This window comes from Ascochyta rabiei, chromosome 7 (genome assembly GCF_004011695.2).
Source record: "Ascochyta rabiei chromosome 7, complete sequence".
NCBI lineage: Eukaryota > Fungi > Ascomycota > Dothideomycetes > Pleosporales > Didymellaceae > Ascochyta > Ascochyta rabiei.
Window position 1 is genome coordinate 1710072 of NC_082411.1, and position 14057 is coordinate 1724128.

At 49.3% G+C, this 14057-nt stretch overlaps 6 protein-coding genes across 6 annotated transcripts, besides 7 other annotated features; 2 read left to right on the plus strand and 4 right to left on the minus strand.

Moving 5' to 3' along the window:
• Positions 1–1707: part of a mobile genetic element that runs on past the window's edge.
• Positions 1708–3956: a dispersed repeat.
• Positions 2866–3011: a tandem repeat.
• An 800-nt stretch (positions 3957–4756) lies between the features above and the next one.
• Positions 4757–4796: a tandem repeat.
• Positions 4797–4827: 31 nt separating this feature from the next.
• EKO05_0005116 (uncharacterized protein) lies at positions 4828–5143 on the plus strand (the record flags this gene model as incomplete). Its single annotated transcript, XM_038939146.2, has 2 exons — positions 4828–4876; positions 4923–5143. 2 exons carry the CDS (start codon positions 4828–4830, stop codon positions 5141–5143), a joined length of 270 nt encoding a protein of 89 aa, XP_038799662.2.
• A 117-nt stretch (positions 5144–5260) lies between these two features.
• Positions 5261–7033, minus strand: EKO05_0005117 (uncharacterized protein; the record flags this gene model as incomplete). Its single annotated transcript, XM_038945747.1, has 1 exon — positions 5261–7033. The coding sequence occupies one exon, from the start codon at positions 7031–7033 to the stop codon at positions 5261–5263; it is 1773 nt and encodes a 590-aa protein (XP_038799663.1).
• Positions 5868–5947: a tandem repeat.
• A 79-nt stretch (positions 7034–7112) lies between the features above and the next one.
• Positions 7113–7135: a tandem repeat.
• Positions 7136–7332: 197 nt separating this feature from the next.
• EKO05_0005118 (uncharacterized protein) lies at positions 7333–8580 on the minus strand (the record flags this gene model as incomplete). The annotated part of the gene is made up of 1 exon (XM_059636524.1): positions 7333–8580. One exon carries the CDS (start codon positions 8578–8580, stop codon positions 7333–7335), a length of 1248 nt encoding a protein of 415 aa, XP_059492507.1.
• A 179-nt stretch (positions 8581–8759) lies between these two features.
• EKO05_0005119 (uncharacterized protein) lies at positions 8760–9218 on the minus strand (the record flags this gene model as incomplete). The annotated part of the gene is made up of 1 exon (XM_059636525.1): positions 8760–9218. One exon carries the CDS (start codon positions 9216–9218, stop codon positions 8760–8762), a length of 459 nt encoding a protein of 152 aa, XP_059492508.1.
• A 575-nt stretch (positions 9219–9793) lies between these two features.
• Positions 9794–10822, minus strand: EKO05_0005120 (uncharacterized protein; the record flags this gene model as incomplete). The annotated part of the gene is made up of 1 exon (XM_038939451.2): positions 9794–10822. One exon carries the CDS (start codon positions 10820–10822, stop codon positions 9794–9796), a length of 1029 nt encoding a protein of 342 aa, XP_038799666.2.
• Positions 9858–9908: a tandem repeat.
• A 1356-nt stretch (positions 10823–12178) lies between the features above and the next one.
• On the plus strand, positions 12179–14048 carry EKO05_0005121 (Phosphoglucomutase (alpha-D-glucose-1,6-bisphosphate-dependent); the record flags this gene model as incomplete). Its single annotated transcript, XM_038939290.1, has 3 exons — positions 12179–12231; positions 12381–12682; positions 12739–14048. 3 exons carry the CDS (start codon positions 12179–12181, stop codon positions 14046–14048), a joined length of 1665 nt encoding a protein of 554 aa, XP_038799667.1.
• Between the last annotated feature and the right edge of the window lie 9 nt (positions 14049–14057).

Consider the following 14057-nt stretch of genomic DNA (forward strand, 5'->3'; position numbering starts at 1 on the left):
CATGTTCGCGCGTTGTGTCCTGTCTGATTGCACTGTCCACAGCGTCTTTAGAAGGGCTTACCTCCTTTAGCACGCACCTACTTCTTTGCCTTCTTCCTATTACTACGCGCCCTAAACTCCTTTAGAGTTATTAATTACAGGCTATCCTTAACTGTTAGGGTCTCTTCTGCCTAAACTTGCTTTCTTTTATGTAATTTTTGTTGTATAGCTGCCTTATTAGCAGCTTAAAGCTAAGTAATCTCCTGTTACGCCAACACTAGCGTATACGTAATTATTACTACCCCTTTTACTACCTTCTTAAACGCCTTAACTATAGAGGTAGGCAAACTATCTATATACCTCTAAATCCTTGTCTTTATAAGCGTTAATTACAACCTAAGTTTAAGAGTGTTGCTTAGGGTTTGCGACTGCTAGAGCTTGTTGTTAACAGGTAGTGGTAGTAATAGAGTGTGCAACTTTATATTAAGGGCTATTATAACCTAGTCTAGGTTAAATAGGACTAATCTAGCACCTTAGAACCCTCTCTAGATGTTCTTAGAAGTAATTATAGCATTATAGGCGCGTATAAAGTATAGCAGGAACTCTGTCTTTATAATATAATTAATCTAGTTATATATAAGTATTTTAGCTTAGTGCCTATACGCCTTCTTTAAAGCAGTAAAATAACCTACCTTAAGGGGCTATGTAAGGTGTAATAAGTAAGAAGGCAAACAGAGAGTAATAATCTTGTTATCCTTACAGTATTGCTAGAATTTAAGAGAGTTATAGCTCTTATAACTATTAATAATAAGTAAATAGTAGGTGCTAATAGTACGCTCCTTTGTATGCCTGTTAAAGTGCTTTAACTAGTTAAGACTAAGCTTGTTAGTAGTCTAGCTGTTATTAGAGACTCTAATAACCTAGTTATAAGGCAGATCCTCTTCTTTGTACCAGGCAGAGAGGTAGTAGTAGGCTTTAAAGATAAGGAAGGCCAGAATAGCCTATCCTTTGGCATTGATGCTTACTATAGCCGTAGCCCACTCTTGGTTGCCTGGCTAGATAGCCTTTGGCCGACCCTGTTGTTCTAAAGCTGTAACAACTGCTCCTAGAGAGATCTGGCCTATTATGAAGCCTGTCTTGTTAAAGTTGTATGTGTCTTTATCCTAGATGCTATACTTAGCTTTAATATTAGCTACTAGGCTAAACCAGCCCTGTAGAACCTCAGAATCCTTATAGAGGGCTCTCTTATAGTTGTACTTATAATTAAACTTAACTTTAAGCTCTAGGTGTTGCTTAACAAACGTACTAGGCCAGTTTATGCTAATAGGGCCTAGATTGTGCTTAGCGCGCAAAGAATTAGCTATAGTAGCTATATCTAAGAGCTAAGAGGAAAATCCTTACGTATCTAGCTTAAGAATATGCTTAATAATTACCTCCTTCTTATTGTTGTCTAGCTTCTGTAAGTTAGCTATAGAATCTGTGCGTAAAGGTTGTCCTATATGTTAGTTACTTAGTGTCTTTTAAGGGACCCTGTAGATAGCTGCAGCGCGTTACTAAGAGAGATTTGCGTCTTGTTTAAGAGCCTAGAGCGCAAGCTGTATCTAAGCTTCCTTTAACGCGTCTAAATGGTATTGTTAAGAAGACATTGGTGTAGGAGGAGAAGTTTGGTGGGGGCTTGGCAAAAGTAAGCGGCTCGCCTGTTGAGCGGCTCGCCCGTGGGGTACGTTAACTAATTTAAACTCTGTAGTAATATTCTTATAGGTGTTAAGTAGATAATTAAACACTAGGATAACCTTATAGCTAGCGCCAAACTTACTATAGATACCTCTACCTTTAAGCTGCTTAGTAGCAAGCTTTAATAGCTAAAGGACTTATAAATAGTTAGTAAGTACCTCCTAATTAGCTATAGTTAAGCTATTAGAGCGTATCTATAATAGCACGCTAACAGTACACATCTTACCTTAGCTTATTTATAGGTTATCCTTAGTAGCTTAGTAGCAGATATAGTAACTAATATAGAGGTAGAGAGGCTCTTAGAAGTAGATAGCGCGCTTAATAGTAGCTTTGTAGCTATTCTAGCAAGTAACAACTAGCTTAATAGGCAGCATAACCTTACGCTGCAGCTTAACTAGCAGGCTCTAATTAGTGCAGTGTTAATAATTATCTAGTAAATTGTACTGTTATAGTGTTTTAATGTAGTTAATAACTATAAAAAGTATACTAATAGGTCCCTTATAGTGCTAAGACTCTATAAACGCTGCCTTATTAGCTACAGCTGCTAGTAAGCTATTATAACTCTCTTTATTGCGCCTAAATATTACCTATTAGCTAATAAGATTTATAATATAGTAGCTGTAGTATAGTTATATATTACTTATGCTTTAGTTATAGATTTCTACTAACCTAGCTATAGTAAGGTTATTAGAAGCAGCGTTATTAAGAATAAAACACCCTAGTTAGCTGCTGCGTACGCTAAATTACTGTAGGATTAAAGTAATAACTTTACCTATCTGCTTGCTAGTGTAGCAACCCGTAAGCTGCAGTAGAGCTAGTTGTAGGTCTCTTACTTTACTAGTAGCGTTAGTAAAGTAAGTAATAATACCTAGAAAGGTATAATAGCTACCTTTAGCTAACTAACTGTTAAAACTTATATAGATCTTACTAACAGTATTAGATAAGGCCTAAGTAACCTGCAGCTGTATAAACGCGTAGACCTTTATTACAAACCTTAATATACTGTTATAGGACGCCTATAGCGCCTACACTACCTCTAGGTTTATAAACTCTATTATTTACCTAAATAACAGTGTCTTAAACTTACAGAGTAGGTAGTTATTACTTATAAGCTATAATACAGCAGCTATATAGAAGCCCTATATATTAAAGTTACCTATAGTATTAGCTATTATACGCAGTAGCTACTAGCTGTTAGTAAGTATTTAGCGTAATAATTACTGCCTATTAGCCATAACTAGAGCTGCTAGCTTACTATTAGCAGTTATCTAATAAGCTGTAAGTAAGTAGTTAGTAGCAGAAGTAGTTATGTTAGTAATATTATACTTACTACTACCTTACACACACTATTAATAACAAATATAGTAGATAAAGAAGACTTAATAAGGTAGTAATTTAGTAACTGTATAATACCTATAGTAATAGACCTAGCTTTTCTTCTATAATAACTGCGCTAACAGCTTTATTAACCTAGGTAATTACTGCTAATTAAGACCTATAAAGTTATCTGTAAGCCCTTTAAATAGTGCGTTAACACTATTACTAGGCTTACTAGAAGCCTCTGTAGCAGCTGCAGAATCCTCCTCTAGCGCTAACGCGTTAGCTAGCTAATTATTGCAGACTTAAGTCTCCTACAGCACCTTAGTTACTACTAGAGAAGCTGTTAACAGCAGGTTAATAGGCAGAGAAGCTAGTAGCAATAGCAACAATAGGGACTTAATTAGTAACAATAGCTGCTGTAATAGCTATAATAGGCGCTAGGTAGGTAGCAGCGTAAGCTGCCTTTAGCTCTCTAATAGCTGCTAGGTAGGCTTATAGCAACGTTTAGCTAGCAATTTAGCTGCCTTAGCTACCTTAACACTATGTTTAGGAGGTATAGTAATAAGATAATATATATAAAGTAAGCCTATAGATAAAATAGGGTAGTAGTTAATGTGTTAAAAGCAGTACGTACATATATATTAATAGCTAGAGGTAACTAACTATTACAGGCAAGTAAGCTAATTAGTAGCTTAATAATAGAAAAGTATGTAATAATTAATTAACAGCTACCTCTATAACCTTACTTTTTCTATACCTTAGCTAAGCAAGTAAGTAATTAAGTTAACTTAAGCAATCTTATAGTCTATTACAGCTTAAATTGCTTACAAAAACAGACGTACAGGATTGATTTAGTTAACTTGGCTATTTCTAATTAAGTTAATCAAGTTTACCAAGCCAGCTTGCTTGTTGACAACTTTGTTGACTGGTGCTGCCCCCTGCAGAGCGGAGCCACTCCGCATCACCGGACTCACATCTGGATCCCGCTAGAAGAGTAACATCTATTGACACCTCATATTCAAGGAGTAGACTGTGTAATTATTCTGCAAAAAAAATACAAGTCAAAAGACCTGGTATCGATAGGAAGAGTTGCTCTGCCATGACGTCACGCATCGAGGTCAGATAATCATTACTCTTCATCAACACTAGCAAACAACAATTACCAGTAAGAACACCGATACTGCCCTATCCTTGCTCTCCTTAGATCTCAAGACTTCACAGCTCAGCGCCCTCGACATCAAACGCAATCTAAGCACCCACCGTCACCCACAAAGCCCCACCTCAGCACATGCCATTCTCGTCAGCATCTACAACAACACTCCTCCACCATCAACGCCATATCCCACAAAACACACAGTTCACAAAACCAACAAATCCTACATTCTGCCTCCCCTACCCTCCTCCAGCCAACCCACACCTCCCATCCCAAAGCGGACCCCAGAAGTGTCTGCACTAAGGCCGGCACTAACCAAGCAACCAACCAAAGCCAGTAACTATCCAATGGGTACCCACGGCAGCGCATCCAGCGTAGCAGTGACATCAGTGTACGTAGGTGAGAGGCGTGATTGTAGATAAAAGGTACATCGTACAAGCAAGTGTAGTTGTAGATATAGCCATAAACCTACCGCAAACACAATCCAATCCACGTCTCGATCTCAGCATTACAGAGCCCAGCAACGTGACAGACACGTAACCAGTATCACACTACGCAGACGCTTGAATTCGAGCCCGAGTCCGACCGAGTCCGACCGAGTCCGAGTTCGTGGACAGAAGACAAAGGTCAGAGCAGAAGAAATGGCACAACCATGGGGCGTGTCGGCAATAGAGAAGACCACCGAATCTCGTACGTTGGTCCATACACCCTCCCTGCAAACCCCTAACATCCCCAGACGACCCGCACACCTCACCCGCGCACCGCCTAGGCCAGGCGCTCAAAAACGCCGTGACGCCGGAGAGTTCCGCGGCGACGAAGGCGCGGGATGCGCGGTTGGAGGAAGAGCACAGTGTGTCGCAGGAAGAGCGGGCGGCGGCGTTTGAGCCGGGACATCGGGTTGCGGGGACGAATTTGACGGTTGGGGAAGGGATGCATGGGGGTGCGGGGAGGAAGTAGGGGGTGGTGAGTGAGGTGTGTATGAACTGCGGAGGTTTTGGATGGTGTGGTGTGGGCGAGATATGCGATTTTGTCGGTTTGACTTATAGTTATATTTACAGTCGTAGCAGCTGCTGTTCAGGCCTGCGCAGTGCTCCTGCTCTTCCGTGCTCGATCGTGATCCAAGACCTTCCTCCGCCTGTGGTTCTGTGCCATCTTCCACCGCACGTAGAGCATGATTGCGTCCTTCAACCCTACAAACAAGCATCCTCCAACTAAGCTCCTGCCCCATTTTGTCTGTAAGAACCCCGTGGGCCTGCCTTTCCCGCCAATCTTGCCCCCCACACCCATCCATCCGCCAAGCCAAGATGTGCTTGCCGCCCCGACCGGTGGCGAGACCCACGATGTTGGTAGCGAGACGCGGAGAAGCTCGCCCACAGCGGCAGCTATGGAGGGGAATATGAGTGCACCGAGGATGGTGTCTGCTAACGAAGTGGTGGAGAATGCGATGTTGCGTTCGCGGCGGACACGCTGGCGGCGCGGCTGGGCGGGGATATCGGGGGGCGGTGCTGCTTGCTCGTGAACGTGGGGCGCTTGGTCTTCGTCGGCGAGTGGAGGAGCATTGAGAGGATGTGCGGGCTCAGCTGGCGGTGCGGGCTCAACGCCATTGTGGTTGTTGTGTGCGCCATTGTTCCAGTCGCCGAAGATGTCGAAGTCTACCTCCACCTCGAGCACCTCGTCCACTTCGTCATCATGGTCATGATGGACGTGATCGTGGCCGTGCTCATGGTCATGATCGTGGTCATGGTCGTGGTCGTGATCATGTACTGCGCCGAGCTCAAACTGTAAGCCGCCGGCCTCTGCAGCGTCCTCGGTGCCTGCGCGAGGCTGAATCTCCTTGAGCCACCGTTGCTCTCGCGGCGCCCAGATGCGGTCGTAGTATGCGTTGTAGAAGCCCCGCAGGTATGGCAGGGCAGCGAAGGAGAAGGCGGCGCTCGGAGGCCACTGCAGCTGCAGCATCTCGTCGCCGGGCTGGCCTGAGCTGACGAAGAAGATGAGTGGCAGGAACGGGAGGAACGAGTCGGCGAGCGTGGTACGGCTGGCGACGAGGATGGCCGGTATCAGCGGCAGGCCAATGTCCAGCCTCCAGTGGTGGCGCAGGTGCTCGACCAGCCGTATCGCCAGCGACGAGGGCATGCCTGGGGTCGGGGCCTGGTACAGCGGCCCCAGAATCTGGGCGGCGTCCTGTGTGCCAAAGATGGCGTATATGGTCTGGGTGCCGGCCAGGGTCAGGGTCGAGTAGAGGGCGGTGCCCGTGACAAAGGCAAAGCCAGGCAGCAGCAGCGTGCCGGCCAGTTTCTCCACGACGCGCACCGAGTCGACAACGACACTGCGCGGGCGCTGCACGCGGATCTCTGCCTTGCACTGTGGACACAGGATCCTGCCCGTCTTGCGCCCGGCGCGTCGCCCGGCCGTAGGTGCTTCCATGTCAGCGATCCAGTCCAGCAGGCACTTCTCGTGCGCAACCAGCGAACACGTGCACGGCGACCGCCACTCTGAGCTTGTGGCGTCGTCTTCGGTCTCGTCGTTGAAGCAGATCCAGCACCTGCGCGGCTCCTCGTCCTCCTGTGGCTGTGGCGCGGCGCTCTGCGGCGGTGCCTCCTGCGGTGCCTCCTGCGGTGCCTCTTGCGATGCCTCGTCCTGCGTCTTGGTGTCTGTCTTGGCGTCCGTCTGCGCGTCGACCGAGGCGTGCGACGAGTTGAGCAGAAGCGTCTGCGAGTCTACCGAGGCGGCGGAGAAGCTGCTGCTGCGCGTGGCCTCTTCCTGCTGCGACGACAACGACGGCGAGGCTTCCGCTGGGGGAGAGGCTCTGCGCTGCGACGCGGGGCGTTGGGGAGGGAGAGACGCCATCGTGTGACGAGGCGAGGCGAGGTTGTGTGCCGAAGATGACGAGGGCTTGGAGGATACAGCAGGCTATGTCCGCATCGCAAGGTAGGTGGTAGGTAGGTACGTGTCGTGCTCAACGTGCTGAGCCGCGGCTCAAGGACGGCGTCGTTTGTTGACGCTCCTGCCGACCAAGACGTCACCGTTTTCTGGGGCAGGTGCAACCGAGCCGTCGCGTGGGCGGCCGTCTGCCGCGTCCCCTCTACGCGTGTGACACTTCAACACAATGTCGTGACCGAGAGGAATCATACTGTAATCGCATCTGTCTACATGGACACAGCCAATCTGCGCGAGGGTACATCAATGGCTTCCCCCGTCTCCACGACCCCTGTATACTCCTCCGCGCCGCCATCGGTGTCCGGCTCCTTGCCCACAATAGACAAACTGGACCACGCATCAACATTGACCTCGCCCATGTTGTCACTTCTGTATTGCTCCTTCTGACCGACCCTCTTCTTCCTTTTCGTCACTACGCAGTCTGCAAGCGACATGCTCCTATCTGGCAGAGTGTCTCTACCAGCCAGCAGTGTCTCCCTCTTGGCCGGCAGCTCGTCTTGCTGTGAAGATCTAGTGCGTCGTGCCCGCTCACGCATGTGTCTATTCTTGGCCGCCTCGATCCTCGGGTATGCGTCTGTAACACATCCCACAATGGACGGTGGTGTCGGTGGACGTCGAGATCCCGTGAGACACTTTGCTGGTATTGTCGGGGATGTTGATGTCGTCGGCTTGGCTGAATCCCCTACCGTTGGCGGTAGCATCGGCGCCGAAGGAGGCTTAGTTGGACGAGTTGGAAGTGCTGCACTGTATGCAGTAGATGTGCCTGTCACTTCTCCGCGCCCGTTCGGTACTGGCAGGACCGATGGAGCTGTCAGATACGCCATGTGTGGTATTGGATAGTACCCGTAGCTCCCCATTGTGTACACGTCTCGAGACAGTCCAGGTGGTACAAACGACCATTGCTGCCGCTGCTGCGCAAGGTGGTTCGGAAGGCTGCTCAGCTGCCTCGCGACTTGCTCTTGTTCAAAAGCACGCTGCTCCTGCGCATCGTAACCCACGCTGTTATTGATGTCGTCATGAATCTGTTCGTCCTTGACATCCCATTCCTCGTCATCCGCGGCACTCAAGCTCTTGTAGTCGCAGTCATAGTCGCAGTCACAATCGTTGTCATCTACCTTCACGGGCTCGACTTCACCCGATCGAGTGAGCAGAGCGTATCCCGTAGGCCTCACTTCCTCGATGTGGAGTTTGTTTGTGGGTACATAGTACTGTACAGGCACTTCATCTGGGTCGAGCTGGACGTTTTGCTGCGTGGCGCACGTGTTGCATGCGAGAGCGCCGGTGTCAGACACCAAATCGGATGCGGAGCTCTCTGGAGACAAAGGAAGTGAGAAGGTGTCGTAGATGTAGTAAAATTGCTGTCTGTCGAGATGGCATGGCGTGTGTGAGCAATGACAGCTGCCAAGGTACTCATGGTGCTCACACGTTGTGTGTCTGACAAAATATTTGAGACACATGGCGAAAACAACACAGAGTCTCTGGGTTGTTGTTCATGGTGAACAGTTGGGGTTGTTTTATGTTTCGCGCGTCCGTTTGGTTTGGCTGCAGCCTCCCGTCTGTTTGCATGTCTCGTCCAAGTGAAAGCGACAAGGATCTTTCTCGCAGCTGGAAATTGCATCACTTCCGTTCTTCCTGGTCAGTGAAAGTTCTTCCCCGTTCGCAGCCTAATGGAGGGCGTCATTGTATGCCTGTTTGTTCTTGTTTCGTTCGCCTCGCTTTGATCATCGATATAGAGCCCACACACACGAGGAGACTCTACAACGTGAAACCGAAACTCCAGGACAACACAATACAAGATGGTGTAGCAGTACATGCCAGCGCTGCTCACGTTTTCCGGGGACACAAATTGGGCTGAGGTCCGCATGAAGCTATCGCAGGCCATCGTCAAGGACGCTGTGGCCGATGTAATCAAGGACTGCTTGGATACTGGATTCTTTGAAGGAGTCCTTTTGCAGATTGCATCGCGAGTACTTGATGATCGCGTGGCGTGGCGCACCTTCCAGGCCCAGCCACAGCCACACCATACAAGAGTACAACTGAGACAGGTCGGTAAGAGAGAACTCATGCAACGGACGCCTCGACTGACCACATCCATGTAGGCACTATTACAAAGAGGTGTCCAGTAGTTACTCCGGTCTTTCCAGGTTCAGCCGCAACTCATGCTCCATATCAAAACAAAAGGAGGGTCACAAATGCTTGCGAGGAGACCGACGGCACTGAGAGGGTCGGCAAGAGCGCGTCACATGTCGTAGGCGTAAATCTGGATTACAGCGTGAAAACACAGGAAGAGGGGGGAAATGAAAGCTATCGACTGAGCAAAGATAAAGCCCCAAGGAAGATAGTGGCTGCCAGAAACATGGCAGTTCCGGTAAAGAAGAAGAACAAACCCGTTCGGGAAAGCGAATCCGACATTGACGTTACTCCAAAGGTGCTCTACGTAAGCCGCCTTCAAGAAGGAAGAAGATCATTCGGGCTGAATCTCCGTAATCAAGGTTGTACAGAACCACCGAGATACAGCATTCAGATTGAGCGCAAGAACAGGTCGAGATGTCGGCTCTTCACCAGGTCTAGTGGCGTCCAGTTACCCAACGCGCATAGGCGATTAAAGTCTGGGAGCACAAACTGTTTCTAGAAACTATTTGGTGGGCTCGCGCGGCAATCCTCGTGGGCTTATCCATCAAGCATAGCGAATACATTCGATGTCTGTGGCTTGGCTTGCTGTCGTTGCTCCTGTTTTTTCTTCTTCCTCTCCACCTCTCTTGATTGTTTCTTCTTCTTCTTGTTCGAGACGTGCTCCGTAGGTATATCCACGCCAGAGGCTGTGTATATCTCTTCTACCATGTTCTTTAAGCGTTCGTGCTCTGCCAGCAACTTCCTTGGCTGACCAGGGACCGCAAATGTATCTGCTATTGACGGTAGAGTCGCTGTATGTTTGGCCAATTCAAGGACATCTTTATCGATTTGTAGCTTATTCAACCCGTGAATGGCCAAGTACACAGCAAGGACTTGTTTGAGCATGCGTAACGAATATAGAACAGCCTGCAACCGAGCGGTGAGGTGTATAAAGTCCCATGAGTTGTCGAAGTCGCCATTGAGTATGTGTAAAACAACGGTTACCGAGGGTGGGGTTTTAGAATCCAAAAGAACAATGCTCAATGCAAAAAGTGGCCACATAAGTCCTGGTCCGACATTCTTATCAGCTGCCCAATTCGATACACCACTGATGTGTGCCATCATGTCTGAAATTGAGACCTCCACCACATGAGGTGGTATCTCTTGTACAGAGATGCCTTGCGCTTTCCGTCGGTACTCGTGAACAACTGAAGTCTTTGGTACAAGGAGCGAGTATGCCAGCTTGCGATAATCCTGGCCTGAACTCCACGCAGATGATTGGTTGGGATCCTCCACGAGCAACGGTAGGTAGACTAGCGGTATTGGCGAACTATCAAGAGCTTGATGGACAAACTCAGATACCCTGACGTCAAGATTCTGGAGCGGTAATGGCAATCCGCTGTCTTTCGAGAAGTGGCTCGGAATTGTTGTCCGCCCAGCATAGCGTCCACTGAACTCCAGGTACGAATCCGATTTCAAATCGAGGCTCAGAGCATCGCGGAGCAAGTCATCTGACGTGTGCGACGGCTCTCGGATAATAGCGAACGCGAACTGAGCTAGACTGTCGAGCCGTAGTTTCTGTCGCATCTGTTCCGGGCAATATGACTTCACTCCTGTGGTAACGTCTGCATCTTGGAAGAACACTATTAGAGTTTCGGCGGGATAGCTGTAGAGAAGCAGATCTGTATCGCTCGTGAAGATAATCGAACGATCATAGTCTTTGGCATGCAAGGCGCACCAATCATCCGCCTCTCCTGGTTCGATGCGGGTTCTGGAGGCATATGGGGAACCGAGCAAAGCCTCTCTCAATGACGGCGCTAGAAATGCGTGCAAGATCGACCCGAGGTAGTTAGGGACAGGACAGGACGATACAGGGTATTGTACTCGAAAGTTTCGTACTCTGGAATTGTTCTGCTCTAATCGTGATACTCGCTCAGTTCGCTTTGACTGAGGCAAGGCTCCGTCAAATACGATCTTAGATCTAGTACACAGCAATCAGCGCGGGTCATCGACAAGGGGCGCGGCGTGTTATACATGTGATTGGAATATGCCCTTGAATCGAGTAGAAGCTGTATACGTCGTAACGGCAGTAAATATCGTTTCGTAGTGGACTAGGCGTAGTATTGACTGGATAAGGGTGCCCCCACCATGCAATATGCCCTCCTCACTTGCCTGCACTCTGTGTGTCGAAGCTTCAAGGGTGGAACGGGAGGCAATCATGGTCACTCACACCTTGATATTGGCAGTCTCAAGAGAGTTCAGCCAGCGTATGGCTTCAATGTTGATGTCTGCATATGATGGAACCCTCGGTAAACCAGCAATGGCCAGTTTATGAGCATGATAAGCCAGTGATGGACCGTCGATAATGGCGTGGTATCCATCCAGTTGCTTGGCAGAACGACATTCTGCATACGCCTCCGAGCGTCTGGCGAGTCCAGGAATGCCCATGGCGGTGAAGATCCGTTACAAACAAACGTCGAGATGTTCGGAACAGCCTCAAGCCATCGGCACTATCTTATGCAGGGATGTGTGAGTGTTGAACAGATCCTGGATTTTAGACGAATTAATCTTCGTGTTGGGATGGAAAAAAGGACGTCTAGGCTGTGCGGCAACAGTGGAGAGCCCGTGCACAGCAGGCCAGGCCGAGCCGAATGTTGGAGAAGGGCTAGACAGCCTCAAGCCTTGCCGTGAGATTGGCTTCGCGAACGCGTGTTGAGCAGACGAAGACGAAAACGTTGAGAAGGCTGACAGCTGAGGCCGCGGATCATTTCCCGCAATACTTTTAGTGGTTGCCAACTGACGCTTGGACGGCGTCATCCCATAGTGGGGGAAGGCGCGAGCTGGCCCCTCATTCTGAGCTCAAAACACGCATGCAGTCGCCCAACCAACACTTCAATTCCCCTGCTTTCTTTCGGAACAACACACAGAAAACATACAGATATCATGAGCGTCCGAACCGTCGAGCTTCGGCCCTTTCAAGACCAGAAGCCTGGAACGTGAGTACTCTCAATCTTGTTGTTCTTGCTGTTATTGTCCATGGCATGATACAGCAAGAACCAGAGCTTTTGCCATTGCAGTCGGAAGAGCCTGCCCTGCTCTCTAATTACTGTGACCATCAATCGAGAACAAAGCTGACAATTGACAGTTCTGGTCTCCGCAAAAAGGTCAAGGTTTTCCAGAAGGAGAACTACTCCGAGTCGTTCATCACCAGCATTCTCAAGTCGATCCCTGAGGGCGCTGAAGGTGCTTTCCTCGTCATCGGCGGTGATGGTCGTTACTGGAACCCCGAGGTCACGCAGTTGATCGCCAAGATCAGCGCAGCATACGGAGTCAAGAAGCTCTTGATCGGTCAGGATGGTATCCTCAGCACTCCAGCTGCCAGTCACATCATCAGGATAAGGAAGGCCACCGGTGGTATCCTGCTTACAGCCAGCCACAATCCCGGAGGTAGGCCGCTTCAGCAGTATTCAGAGAAAGCAGGCGACGATACTGATCGCTATTAGGCCCTGATGAGGACTTCGGTATGAAGTACAACCTGGCCAACGGTGCCCCCGCCCCCGAGAGCGTCACCAACAAGATCTTCGAGACCTCCCAGACTCTTACCTCGTACAAGATCGCCGATATCCCCGACGTTGACCTGAGCAAGATTGGCACACAGAAGGTGGGTGATCTCGAGGTTGAGATCATTCACTCCACAGAGGACTACCTTGAGATGCTTAAGAGCATCTTCGACTTCGACCTTATCAAGTCGTTCCTGAAGGAACACTCCGATTTCAAGGTCCTCTTCGATGGACTTAGCGGTGTCACTGGCTCGTACGGTGTTGACATCTTCGAGAAGGAGCTTGGCATTCCGAACAGCACACAGAACTGCGTTCCTCTGCCAGACTTCGGCGGACACCACCCCGACCCCAACCTCGTCTACGCCAAGTCTCTCGTCGACGCTGTGGACAAGAATGGTGTTCACTTTGGTGCTGCCAGTGACGGCGATGGTGATCGAAACATGATTTACGGCGCAAAGTCGTTCGTCTCACCCGGTGACAGCTTGGCCATCATTGCCCACCACGCCGAGCTCATCCCATACTTTAAGAAGCAGGGCATCTACGGTCTCGCACGAAGCATGCCCACATCTGGCGCGATCGACCTCGTCGCAAAGAAGAAGGGTGTCGAGTGCTATGAGGTGCCCACAGGGTGGAAGTTCTTCTGCGGTCTTTTCGACTCTGACAAGATGAACATCTGCGGTGAGGAGAGTTTTGGAACTGGCTCCAACCACATCCGCGAGAAGGACGGTCTGTGGGCTGTGGTTGCCTGGCTCAACATCATCGCTGGTGTTGGACAGCAGACTGGCTCCACCCCCAGCATTGCATCAATCCAAAAGGACTTCTGGAAGACATACGGACGCACATTCTTCACCCGCTACGACTACGAGGGCTGCGAGACCGAGGGCGCCAACAAGGTCACTGCCCACATGAAGGAGCTTATCACCACCAAGAAGGACGAGTTCGTTGGCTCCACCATCGCCGGCCGCAAGGTGGTTGAGGCTGATGACTTCTCGTACACCGATCTCGACGGCAGTGTCAGCAAGAACCAGGGTATTTTCGTCAAGTTCGACGATGGTAGCCGCATCGTCGTACGTCTTTCTGGTACAGGCAGCAGTGGTGCTACTATCCGTCTCTACATTGAAAAGCACACTAGCGACGAGTCCACATACGACCAGGATGCACAAGATTTCCTCAAGGACAATGTCAAGCTGGCAACGAACCTCCTGAAGCTGCAGGAATACGTTGGCCGCACCGAGCCTGATGTCAAGACCTAAGCAACTCCT